The 14,188-nt window shown below is 31.3% G+C and overlaps 1 protein-coding gene and 1 pseudogene across 1 annotated transcript; both read left to right on the top strand.

The window, feature by feature from the left end:
• Positions 1-1,820: 1,820 nt before the first annotated feature.
• LOC142322432 (activating signal cointegrator 1 complex subunit 3-like) lies at positions 1,821-8,915 on the top strand. The gene is made up of 4 exons (XM_075361518.1): positions 1,821-2,087; positions 5,305-5,445; positions 7,381-7,498; positions 8,800-8,915. The coding sequence occupies exons 1-4, from the start codon at positions 1,821-1,823 to the stop codon at positions 8,808-8,810; spliced, it is 537 nt and encodes a 178-aa protein (XP_075217633.1). The 3' UTR covers positions 8,811-8,915.
• LOC142321312 (activating signal cointegrator 1 complex subunit 3-like) overlaps positions 8,816-14,188 on the top strand; it is a 50,727-nt pseudogene continuing 45,354 nt past the window's right edge.

Raw genomic sequence — 14,188 nt, 5'->3', positions numbered from 1 at the left:
AAAGCATGACTACTCATAAGTAATAGATAAAAATAAATAAAACTCGTGTATTTTCATTATTTTTTTACTTCATTAACATTAAATTAATAATTATAAATGTCTTGGTTAAATTAATTATGAAGCTACAATATTTTATGACATCCCTATGAAGTGGCTGTGGCTTCCTGGCACACAGTTTGGGAATCACTATTGTAGACAATTCATGACTAAATAACACAAGCAACCACCTCAAAGAGAGTCTGTTATTGTACGGTACAATCGTTTCATTGAAACAGGTTGTGTGTCACATAGAGCACCAGGCCAGGGTAAACATCAGTCTCAGAAGTGGCAATCAAGCAGATGTGGCAGGCATTCATTCATAGTACAGGTAGATCAACGGGATGGGCCAGCTTAGAATTGAATATTCATAGGGTTATAGCATGGAGGGTATTGCATAGTCGACTATCATTTAAATCCTACAAATTAAAACTGATACAAGCTTTGAGTGAAGACAATAAAGAAAAACAAACTGAGTATTGTGTAATCGTGCTTTATTTAAAAACAAAGTTAAGACTGAAGGTAAAATTATCTTAATAAAATTGTGTTCATTGATGCAGCAACCTTCCATACCAGTGGTAAAGTGAATCGACATAATATTCGGATATAGGGTGAGCAGAATTCACGACACGCAAAAAAACATGCATGGGACTTGCCTAAGGTAAATGTTTTTTTTTGCTGTAAGCTGTCACAAAATTTACAGTTTTACCTTTTTTGCTGAGTTAATTGTAACTAGAATATCATACTTGGACATGCTTGAACATTATCTTATGCCACAATTACTACAGGATATGGACACAGAATTCATTTTCCAGCAAGATTGCATGCCATCACATTATCAACATGCAGTTGTCCCGTATCTCAGTAGCAAAGTTCCGACTTGGATTGGATGTTGTGGAACAATTTCATGTTCACCACGATCACCTAACTCCAGTGGACTCTCTGTGGAGTTATGTTAAACACATAGTGTTTGTTTCTCCACTTCCAGGAAATGTCAGTGAGCTGCGGCACTGGATAACAAATAGTTGCCATCATTGATCAAGGCATACTTCATAGGATTTGGCAGGAAATTGGTTATAGATGGGACATCTGCCATGTTGTTACACATGGTAGCCATATTGAACATTTGTAAATGAAAATTGAAAATATACTGTATTTAGTGTTGTATCAAACATTTCTGCAAGTTATTTACTTTTTCCTTTATTAAAGGTTACTTTTATACAACAAATTTAGAAATACTCTGAATATCTCTCTCTCTCTCTCTCTCTCTTTATATGTATATATATATATATATATATATATATATATATATATATATATATATTAGCCTATCTGTAAATAATAGGTATCCAATACCTGTTATTTTCTATTATTTTACAGACTAACTGCTATTATACATTACTTGTGGCCACCATTCCCTTCATTACTCCTTTTAAGCAGGAGCTGGATCAATTTCATATGTTGTAACGTGTTTTATATTATAACAATAATATATTGTTTTGTTATAAGGCTTATGAACCACAATCAACCTAAATTGGATATTTGCTAAAACCAAAAGATTTTGTGAATACAATTGGATTTAAACCTTCCCTAAGTGCTACTGTATTATATTGTTATTTTTATATTGCATATTTATCGTTATTGGTGTTTTTATTGAATTTGAAAATATATATTTTTTGAAACAGAATGTTTTTAAAAGTAATTTCTTTTTGGTATTCTATTGTGTTCTTTTCTTATTATTGAAAATTTCTTTTTTTTTGGAGACATTGGGACAAATTCATTCCATGCTGACAGATAGCTGTTTGGATACATTAGAAGAAGCTTGGTGTGATAGTGGTGGTAATAATAAAAGAAGAGTTAAAAAACTATTTGGTGAAGATATACGCTTTACTCCTGCAGAAATGAATGATTTCAATTTACCTGATGTAAGCTTTTTAACTGATTTGTCAACTGGTATTGAAGCTGTCCATTCATTTTCAATGAAATATGATGGCGGTAATTCATTCAGCAGTTCAACAAAAGAGGATAAGAAACCAGTCTCAAAAAGATCGGTTAGTAGTTAATGAATCAAAAAAATATGTAAAAAGAATTATACAAGTTGTACAATAGCTTTATAATTAAGTTAATTATATTTGTTGGGTTAATTATAATAATTAAGTGTATATTCCCTCTCTCTGAATTGTGAGACCTTGCCGATGGTGAGGCTACTTGAGTACAGAGTAGCTGGACCGAGGTCCAGCTACTCTGTATCACTGGAGTGGTATCTGTTGAGAACCGGACTGGTTCTCAACACCGACTTCTGCTTCAAGCTCCGGAGCATCTGGAAAGAGTATCCAGGAATGCCCGGTAAGTCGCCACAGGTGTTAAAGTGTGGTCACAACCACCAAACATCGGACACTGGATAGCACATGCAATGACTTTGGCCCGTAACATGACTTCGTGAGCTGCCAGGGATTGTAGTGCACCTCACGCAAGGAATCATGCTTCCTTGATGGCATGAACGTACTCATTACGGGCGTGCTGGTAAATCCGCAGACCCTCAGCGTGCACATCATCAACGATAATCCTTGTTATGGGGCGACGCTGGCATCTTCTCTTAGTAGACCTAGCTGTTGCGCACAGCACGCTAAGTAGAGGACCATCATTTTTTTCCTGGGTTTCTGCCTGCGTTTAACAGATGGCTCCCTGGAAGCAGCGGTCATGACAGCTCCATGTATTCTCTGATAAGCAGACTGACCACTACCTAAGTGTGTTCATTGCCTGAGGGGGCTGTAGGACCCTGTTGCAGCCAATCTTGATGGCCTGGCTGAATTGTTCAGCCATCAATTCCACCTCCTTCCTGTGCTCCATGCCCCATTCCAACCTATGTAAGGCAGCTGCACACTCACGCTGCAGCCTGTGCTGATCCGGGTCTCTTAGGTTGTAGGGACTCAAATCTGGAGCTCTTGGATTGCCACCATAAGCAATCTCATAGGCTGTAAGTCTGTGAGACTTACAGCCTATGGCTGTAACACTGGCTCACACTGGCTTTGAGCCAAACAGTCCAACTACTTGTACACCTAAGCAGATCGCCCGTTACCAAGTTGACATCGATGTAACTTTCCCTCAATTCGGAAGAGAAAGTTGGCAGTTGTTCTGCTTCATTAAGCAAGTAGAGGTTCCTGGCTTCAATGAACTGTGTGAGACCAACGCCTCTGGGGTCAGTGAGTGGTGTACCCCAGGCGGAAGACTTGGTGTCAGGGTCCATAGGAACCAGCACTCTGATGCCTGGGAGACCATCCAGAATCCGCCCCAAACTTTGCCAACAAGTCATCGATACTCTATTCAAGCTGGAAGTATCCCAACACCAGTATGACATTGAGGGTACTCCTTGTGACTCGCACAACAGTGAACCACTTATCTGAAAATTGGGGCATCCAGAAGACACCCAATGAGACCAAGCTGACCACGATCGCAGAGAGCAGCCGTCCCCCACGAGATTGAATAACATCAACTCTGTGGAAGGGCCAACCGTGTACAGCTCCTGGACCAAGAGGACTTCGAGGTCATACTCCTCAAGAATCCTCATGGCTTCATTGGTGGCTGACCAGGAATGATAGAGGTTTAACTGCTCCAGGCACAAGCGTTCAATAAGGTGACAACCGTCCTCAAAAGCTTCCTCCAATTCAGGCGTCGCCATATGCCATATTGTTTACGATCATCACCGCATGATAGTCATAAGAAAGAGTGGTGTGGTTGTTAGTGTAAAGCAACAAATTAATATACCTCTTCTATCTATGAGAACATTAATAATTTCTGTGAATGCACAGTGCATATCTCTCCAATTATTAGAGCATTAGTTAATAAAATATGAAATTAGAAAAAAAAATTCTCAGTTAGCAGTTTTTATAATTAAAATGTAGGGTTATTTTATTACCATAAAACATAATTTTCATATGGACGTTATTAATGTTTCAACTCAAAGAAACATTTTGTAATGTAAATTTAATAAAGTTTACAAACTGTAAACATTTACTATCTTTCATTTTTAGTTTAAGCTCTAATGATTTTCTTATAAAAATTATATTTTTGAAGTGCGTAGATTACTCCAATTCTTCATTTTAAAAACATCAGTCACATATAATGCAAGGGCTCAAATTTTTTTTTTATTCTGTTATATATTTTTTATTTATTCATCTTCAAAGGAAATTGAAACTTAGATATCACTGAAAAAAAATCACAAGGGTGTATTTGTTCACCAATGAATAGATACTATTATGTGTCAGATTACTAATCATAGTCACATATTAAACTCTGTATAAATAATATTTTTCTAAAAGATAGATTAGTTTGTCTAAGATAACATCTTTAAATGTGGTCTTTTTGTACCAGACATGAGATGATAAAAAATGCCTTAGAAGAAGTTAAAAAGATAATGTAAATAACTTGAGATGAATTGTATAAGGTTCATAGATGACATGGCTTTTTTTTAAGAGCTCAAACACAGGATATTGAACAGTGATTTCAAAATTATAAGAGACTATCTCAGAATATGGAATGTAAATGAATGTTAGAAATATTAAAGTGAGGATTGAAGGCATAAAGCCTATGGCAGTCTGCACAAAAGAATGAGGAAATGAACAAGTTAAACAGTATGATTCTTAGGTACCATGTAATAGGTTACGCAAGTAAAATTAAATAAATGGAAACATTCTTTTTTATCAATGGCTAAGGAAGGATTTAACAGAAAGAAACAATTATTATGTAGCAAGATGAAGCTGGATTTGAATAAAGTGACTTGTGAAATGTTATGTTTGCAATTTACATCTGTGTGGGTGTGAAATATGGACAGAAAATAAAGTGGAAAGGACTAGAAGCATCTGAAATAGAGGAGATAATAAGATGACTAAACTGACAAAGTATAAAATGAAGAAGAAATGGAGAGTAAATGAGAACTGAAGCTTAATCAGAGTAATTCAGAACAGGAAAGTTGATTGGCTGGGATATAATATAAAAAGAGAAGGATTGATTAAAGACGTGCTAGAAGTATCAGTAGATGTTGCAAAAGAAATGACAGAAAAGAGAAAAATTACAGACAACCTAACAGAAAATGGGACCTATTTTGAGTCTTAAATATCTTGAATAAAGGAAAACGGAGATGTACAAGGTGCAAGGGATCCACCTCATTGTAAATAGCTGTATGCTTAAGGCTAGGTTTAGCTAGGTTTGTTAAATATTTAATGCAATAAAAAATATTTTTTATTCATGTGCGAGTTATTTTTGTTACAGTTTGGAAGACCATGGTTAGTAAAAGAATTGCAGAAATGTTGTGGATCACAAACCCCTGCTGGTTTATCTGTTGAAGAATTCTGTGAAACTGTGATGACACTTTTAAAATCTGGTCGTTCAAATGATGAACTACAAAATGAAGTAATTATTTCTACAACTTAATTACAGTATTATTATTATATTCATCATTCCGTTACGTTGTAATTTTTTTTACTTTTTTATCAAGACTAATTTCATTACAATAATAAATATCTGGATCTTTTGTAATATTTTCTGCTTTTAGGTTGCATTAATTATTAGGTCAGAATCCAATGAATCCCATCATTTATTGGTATTTGACTTTTTAACAATGGTAACCTACCTTATTTTTCTTTTAATTCATTTCACCAAAGTAAACTGAATGAATGAATAAATGAAGTGAACTCATGTGAGTTCTTGTTATTTTTTTTTGAATTTGGATTAGCTATTCCAAGAGAATTTTAACCAGTAATGCGTGGGGACTGTTCACTGTTCATGATTAAAATTTAAGGACAAGGCTTATAATCAGCTGATGTAGCAAATAGGTAATGAATAAAACATGTGTATTGAAGATGTATTTGGGAGTATTGTTGAAAAGTAAAGCAGTATTAGTGCTAGTGTCTAGGATAAGAGTGTGGTTTTGGATGTCGGAGGGATATGGAAAGAAAGGAAGAATACATACTTTAAGGAGAGCAAAAGCAATTGTGGTAGATAGCAGGGAAAGGCATATACAGATGATTGTAATACTAGTTTGAAATATAGGTTACCAGAGAATGCTATGGATAGATAAAAATTTACTGAAAGAAGTATATGTCTACTGATATTTTTGGAAAACCAGTGGGATAAAATAAGGTAAGTAAGAAAGTTTAATAAAAACTTACATTTTATCTCCCATTAATTACCTCCATTAAAACTGAAGGGAAAATTGGAACGAGATCAGAATAATTGAAGGTAGGACATTAATCTAAAGATTTACAATTTAAGTTTTTCTTTTAGTTCTAAGAATGTGTTAGAAGAACGGGTTAGAAGGGACTCATTACAGTACATAATAAACTCATTATGAAGGAAATTAAATGTGACATCAGGGAGAATAATTTTGAGTTGTAACTTACAATTTGTTATTAAAAAAATTACCAATTAATAAAAAAATAATTTATTATATAAATCTCTTAGCTATATTTTTTAGCCATTTTTCTACATAATTGCCATCCAATTTTATGCACTTATCGTGTCTGTAAACAGGTTTTTGAATATTTTTGAATACCTTGTCATAAAATTGTGTCACCTGTGATTTAAGCCAGGTAGTAACACTGTTTTCAACTCCTTGTCATTTTCAAAACGCTGTGTTGCTGCTAATCATTTCTTCATTTTCAGGAAAAGGTGACAGTCACTGGGAGCCAAATCAGGGCTGTATGGAGGATGGTTGAAAAAACTCCCATATGAAACTGTTGATTTGGTGTCTGTAGTATGCAGGCAAAGTGTTGTCATGAAGGTTCGACCACTTGTCATGAATGTTTGTTCAACCTTTCTGAAACATACAACACCTGTCTTACCGCACATCTCACATTTTACTGCACCAGTCTTACAGACACATCTAACCACACTGTTACTTATGATATTCCCTCCATATACTGCACAAAGTTCATGATGAATTTCAGCTGCCGACAAGTTCTTTGCATGAAGGAAATGGATGATAGCAAGCACTTTACAATCAGCAGTATTTTCTGTGACAGCAGCCATTACGAGTGAGAGTTTTACAAGAACAAACATGCAAGTGATACTTCCAAAAAAACACTACTAGAACTGCACTGAACCGGGCTGTTCAACTGAGCAAACACAGAATTGTTACCCCCCACTCATTTGCTCAATACCGAGGATCGGAAGTTAATTTCTGAGTAGCCTGTAGCATACCATAAATCAAATGATTTTGCTAATATTGAATAAATTCAGAAAGTAGAAGAAAGTTGATAAAACAATTTTTATACACGTTATAGTTACGATAGCATTGTTTATGTCAATTTTTTGTATTGTTTTATTTATTTTTGTTTCTTTTTCCAGATGTTTGAACTGTTGGGTTTTGATAGATTTGAATTAATTCAGTTACTGTTGCAACATCGTAATGATATTGTTTTTAATAATTCTGTTGCTGAAGAGAAAAAACTAATTGCAGCACAAGGTTTGTAATATATTATTCTATAAATAAATAAATGTTTTAATTAGAATCATGGCTGGCTCAAAGATTTAGAATGTAGTCTAAATTTTTTTCATTTGTTAACAGCTTTGCTTTTCGATTTGTCTATTTATAAGCAGTTAAAAACAGTAATTTAAGTAGTCACAATCCAAGGAGAGAAAAATGTTAAGATTAACTAAGACTTTAATATAAAAAAAATTAACAAGAAATTCCAAATTTCTATGAATTCATTTCTAGAGAAATTAAAAATTTCTCAAACTAAGAAATTTGAAAATGAATGATTAAAACAAAATTAATGAAATAAGATGGAAATATTAAACTGATCAATAATGGTTTGTCTCTAAATGCCATCAGAATTTCATTAATGAAAATATATTTTCCTGAACAGTATTTTTTTTTTTTTAGAAAGTCAAGAATAATTCTACAACAGTTTTTCTAAGCTTATCTTTTTTTTCTATAGAGGAAGAAAGTGAAGGTATTGCAAAATTATTTTGAATTTATCATGATCCATAATTTACTTTTACCGGATTACAACCTGTTATTTAATCCTACTGGATTAACTTACTGGATCCTACTGGAGACAATAATTTTTAAAGAAAAATGTACTTTTAGATTAAATTAAACATTCACCCACCTTACATCTCTGATAGTGGGAATCATATCCTGTGCATATTTATTTATTTCATTAATACAATTGGATCCAAAACGAATCACATAAAAACTGATTCAAAACATCCAGTACAGTAAATTATGCTGATAATTGCCATCTAATAACAAGATTTATTTCATGATTACCTGTAAAATTTATATTTTATGCAGTGTTAATATCCGAACATCACCTTCAGTTGATTGAGAGATTAGGCTTTAACTTTGTCGTCAGTTTCTTCACTGTTAACAGTTTCCTGAGAATTTTCATGGTCTTTTTTTACACTCACTTTCATCGAAACATTTTCAACAAGTTTCCTGAGCTAATGTGAACAGAGAAATAATTCATCATAGGATGCCATTATCACATCTGATTAAGAAACTGACTCACAGGATATCACTATAAAATTCCTATTGATAATATAAAAAAATAACTTCTATATGCTTACAAAGAAGTTAAAAAGAAGGAATATCCTTAATTAAATATATGTAAGACTTACAAAATGTTACCTTTTGCATGATTTATTTTATGTGTGTTTACACATGTACAAAATGTTATGTGTCAATAAATCATTTAAGCAAATATTGATTAACTATTAGTAATTTAATATTTCATTCGTTTTTTGTTGTTGTTTGGTCAGGAACAACATAGCAAAGGCGACCTGTATATGGTTATCAAGTTGTTGTACAATCATAGCAGGAGAAATTAAGGATGATGATAGTGAAGATGATGAATTCAATCCTATTGAGTTGCGCGCAAAAAGGTATATTGTGTTAAAGTATTTAATTCAGTGAATTAAATTGTCAGATTAATATTTTAACTTAGTGTATTTGTGTTTTGTAAGAAATGCTGATTTAATGTTACAATTGTAAAAATTGAAAATATTTTAAAATAAAAATTATTAAAATATTAACAATAGTTTTTGTTTAAAATTTTATTTCTTTAAAAAGGGAGTAAACATTTTAACTGTTGTCAGAAGAACATACTCATTACATATACTTGCTGAGTGCTCAAAATGTATAATTCTTTGGAAGGTGATTACTATAACTTGTGTTTAGAGGTAAAGTCCTTACTTAATGCTTTTGATGACACATTGAAACCCACAGACTAGTAGTATATGTGTTTACATCTTATTTCCTTTATTTTAAAATTACAAATAAAACTTGTTTTAAAATGTATATAAAATGAGTTTTTGTGTAAATATGAGATGCAGAAATACATTAAAAAAATTAACTAGTTTGACCTTTGTGAAATGTTGAAGTATGGAAAAAACAAGTTGTTCCGTGCAATCAATGCTAACATCAACACACTTTCCTCTCTGTTTTTTTATTATATTTATTTATGATAAATTTTTCTCCTTATAAATAACAACTCTTATTAGTTTAAAGGCTATATTGTTTTGAAATATATAGAATATTTTTCCTAAATACACAAAGAAATGGAATCCTTCCATCAAAATAAAAAAGAAAAATTTCGATGAAATTTTTACAGCTGGAGATGATTTGTTCTCTGTCTGCTGTTATGTATTTTGAAAAATAAATTCATAAATTCATTCCTCATAAATAGATTTATTAAAATTGATTTAACCGATATTCTTAGTGAAGATAATATGGAAATTTTTCATTAGAAAATTAGTAAAATTTTACATAAGAAAAATCTTAGGTTTTATTATTGTTAGATAATTTTACCAAATAATATATTATTATTTGAAAGTAATAGTTTACTTTGTTTACTAGCAATAAATTAATAATGGAATAATTTTCAAATGTAATCTGTTTTGTATAAATATGTCCGATTACATTATGGTCATTTTGTGTTAAATCAACAAGAGCAAGTTACTTAGGTAGTATCATTGTAAATTACTCTGACTTAAGTGGAAGATTTTTAAATGGAAGATTGTGTGTTATTTAAACAAAAGTTGAAGATATTTTTTCATATTTATTCGTTATCGTTGCTTAATATTGGATTATAATAGTAAAATGATGTTTAGCCTCATACCATTTAAATATTCAAAGTATTTTCCCATGTAGTTAGAAAATAAGTAAAAAAATACACATTTCCAGAATTGGCTTATCTTAATTTCAGTAGTAATAATCTCTATATCTGCTTTTCTTACTTTATCAAAATGCATTTTCTAGCCTTTAAGTCTTGCACACGGATTTTTAATATTAACAGTGTTAATTTGAAGACAAAAAAAATTTGGAACAAGATTTCACAAAAAAATAAATTCTTATTACAAAATAGAACCAAAAATATGTAAAATGAAATAAATTGAAATATCAATTAATAAAAAGATAAAAAATCCATTAAACTGTAAAAATTTCAATTTTTACGCTACAAAAAGTTCATTTCATTATCACTCATTTGTATTTGTTAAGCGTGCCAGCAAAATTAAATCATATTCTCTCTAAATTTGTATTATTTGTTTTTTTAATTTAAAACCACACAGAAAAGTCTTTTTAGGGCAATTTTCTTCATTTAGACTAGGTATAGCTAACCCATTTCTGCTGCGGGCCATTTTGTTTGATGGTGTAATTTTTGCAGGCTGCTTAAAATTATTTTATACTGATTCAGGATCAGTAACATTAGCAGGATAATTAAAACTATTATTAACAGTTAAATTTTTATTCAGTTCTTTTTCAATATCAGATTCAAAGACTGGTAACATGCAATTTTCAGTATTTCAGAGAGAGATGTTTATCTGTCTTGATCTATATGCTGTTTTGTTTAACTTCATACATGAAAATGTTTGCGTAAGTCTATACTCCCAAAGCACATCAAATGTTTTACTTTTATAGTATTTTTTACGTAAGTAAGAATATCTGAAATTTCTACTCAACATTTGTCTTTCAAAACCAATCATTTTGGATATTAATTCCAGTTGAATGAAAGAGGGAACTTATTCTATTTCAAATGAAAAAGGTCCAACAAAAAGAGAAACATATCTTGTAACTCTTTAAAATCATTAAAATGGGTATCGAATTTGTTTTGAGATTTCCTTAATTTTGTTACAATGTTGTGAGAAAGTGCAATTTTGACTTCTGATAATGTTTTATTGTATATTTACGGAGTTTTTTTTTTATATGATAGTGGTGCAAAAACGAGGCACAAATATAATCCTTTATGAACACTTTGAATTCTTCTGAAAACAATAATAATTATTAAAGATTAAAATACTAGTATAATTTTTTGAACCGATTTAATAGAATTTTCAAACATGCTTTGTGCAATTTTTTATGATAAGATAATATTAACTTACAATGTAAAGATTGTTTTATAAAGATAATACTGCATGAGTAGGTTAAGTATGTTAAGACAATTGAGTTGATTTGGATGAAGTAAATGTAAAAAATAAATAATTACTTTATTTCTAAGTAAAATTTATGTAATTAAAAGCAAATTTAATGCATATGTCGTTTTATATCAATTTTTTTAATCTGATTTTTAGGCAAGCTGCTTTAAAAGCAGCGCTAAATGCTCCAGCTGTAAAAGAAAAAGAGAAAACAAGTCGTTTACAAAAGAAAGAAATCTATCCTCATGTTTATGATTCACTTAGTAAAGCAAAACAAACTGCAGGTACTTTTTAAACTGTGAAATATTATGGACATTTTTCCTAATATACTAATCTATTAAATTGTTTCTATAATAAATTTTAACATTTATGTAAAAAAATATGTAAATTTTAGTATTTAATAAATTTATTGAATTGAGATTACAGTTGTGGTTTTTGTTTATAGTGTAAATTAATGGTTGGTTTCAGGTTATATATCAGAAGTCAAAATGCTTTTACCAGAAGGTGTTGAAAGGAAAGATACAAAACAGTATGAAGAAGTTAATATACCAGTATCTGAACCACCACCAACTTCTGTTGGCAGTAAACTAGTTCCTATTGATTCATTAGATGAGGTAGATTTCTTTTATAAGTTAGTTTATATTGCATTTCTCTTCATTAATAGTTTTGTCTTTTTTATGATCTTTAGGTGATTTGTTGCTATTAATGCTATTCGTATATTTAAATTGTTTAATTCAGTCATAGTATCCATTCAATTTTATTGAATATTCTGATTAATGTTAATTAATAAATAAACCACCTAAAACAGAACTTTATAGTTTTTTGGTCGTTAGGTCATCTTGTCTTGATTCTCGGTTACAATTTATATAATAACATGTATGATGTATCTGATCATATCTGTGTATATTTATATACTGCAATTTGTATATTATTTTTATATTTAACATTATTATTAATGAATGAATAATAATTAAATATTAAGTTTTATATAATTGAGAGTCAAAATGAAAAGATGATCTAAGAACAGAAAATCATCTTTTCAAAGTAAATTCTATTTATTATACTTCTTCATTATATAACCGATTAAAATTGAAAATGTAATTCCTCCAATGTAAAAACAATGTCAGATAAATCCTACTTTATTTTTTACAGAAAATAATTTTTTTAGAGGTACATCTATCTTCAGTATTTTCAAAATAAATGAAGCTATTAGGTATGGCTGAAAAGTAATGGACAGTCACTAATAATTTTCAAACGGTAAGAAGTATTCAGATGAAAAAAAGAGATGAAAGTACATTAGTTTGTTACAAGAAATTTCATTTTGTTTTCAGTTCAATCAGAATTTACATGCTTGCATTTCTTCCGATAGTGAACAAATTGTCACATTTTATCAATTAATCCCAACAGCCTTTACTTAATTTATGAATACGCTGTGTCCGTGTTTGGTTCATTATCCATGATGAAATAATTGCCCTTCAGATTATTCTATAAATGTTAGACGAAATGAAAATCACAGGGTGTCAAATCTGCTGACTGTAGAGGATGTGACTTCAACTACCATCATTGGAAGAGTACACAAGATTGCAAGCTTGAATGTAAGAGATGTAATGTATTAGTCTTGGTAAGCTTGCCGTTGTCAAGAAAGAATGTTAAAGAATCCAGATTACAACACTGGGACTAGCAGAGGCACATTGGAGAGACAGTGGCCACTTCAGTACATTTGAAGGGAATGTGGTATATTTATTAGGAAAATCAAAACAATCAAGCAGTGGTGTCGCATTTATAGTATTGAGGGAATGGAAAGATGCGGTATACAAATATAGATCAATTAACGACAGTTTCCTTCAGGTGAGATTAAACACAAAGCTGGTGAAGCTCAATATAATTAAGGTGTATGCTCCAACATCAGCAGCTGAAAATGAAGAAATAGAAGAGCTTTATAACCAACTTGCCTCGTGCTGTGACTTGCTACCTTTGAAAGAAATTACTATTGTGTAAGGTGGCTTTAACACAAAAGTAGGCAGTAAAGAAATTGCAATAATATTGCACGTTGGCCATGGCCAACAATAGTCTCTGTGAAAGAAATTATGGTTCCAGTCCTGTCAAGAAAAGAGACTCCAAAAAATCAATACATTGTTTTGGTAACATCCTTGTAGGCTGTATACGTGGGTCTCACTGTGGACCAGATATCGCAACCAAACTGATTTCGTTTTGATTTCAGAAAGATGGGAAACGTCAGTCAAGAAAATAAAAACATATCTCTGTGCAGATGACAGGTCAAACCGTCAAGTGCTATGTCTGTTTCTTAGAGTCAAGTTGTGTTTCAACTGAATAAAACAAGACTAGTCTTTTCAGAATTCAAAAGATGGAACTTCTTCAGAAAATAAAAGTCAAGTTCAGTGAGAAATATGTTGAAAGTGAACAAGCATCTTTTAAAAAATAAGAAGAATTTAAAATCATGATCTTGGAAGCCACAGAAGAGATAGCTAAAGAAGTGAAACGAAACTAGTTGTCCAGTTAAACTGCTCAACTTGTAAAGGAATGAAGAAGAGTGAAAGGTACCACCAGTGCCTTTCGCTTCTCAAGTCCTCAGTACATTACTGGAGATTGTCAACTGAAATCCAAAGATTGTGTTATCATGATAAAAATTCATATATCCAAGAAACTTGCAATAAAATTGAGAAGCCGAACAGGAATAATGAAATGTGGTCCACGTCCAAAGAAATAAGGAAACTTA

The sequence above is a fragment of the Lycorma delicatula genome, chromosome 3 (assembly GCF_047948215.1).
Source record: "Lycorma delicatula isolate Av1 chromosome 3, ASM4794821v1, whole genome shotgun sequence".
Classification (NCBI taxonomy): Eukaryota; Metazoa; Arthropoda; class Insecta; order Hemiptera; family Fulgoridae; genus Lycorma; species Lycorma delicatula.
Note: the sequence above shows the minus strand (reverse complement) of the source record. Positions and strands in the feature narration are given on the sequence as shown.

What these genes read in the sequence shown, in the direction of transcription:
- LOC142322432 (XM_075361518.1), top strand. Translation starts at nt 1,821, where the DNA reads ATGCTGACAGATAGCTGTTTGGATACATTAGAAGAAGCTTGGTGTGAT. An exon ending in AACCAGTCTCAAAAAGATCG is followed by an intron (nt 2,088 to 5,304) that starts GTTAGTAGTTAA and finishes TTTTTGTTACAG; the next exon opens with TTTGGAAGACCATGGTTAGT. An exon ending in ATGATGAACTACAAAATGAA is followed by an intron (nt 5,446 to 7,380) that starts GTAATTATTTCT and finishes TTCTTTTTCCAG; the next exon opens with ATGTTTGAACTGTTGGGTTT.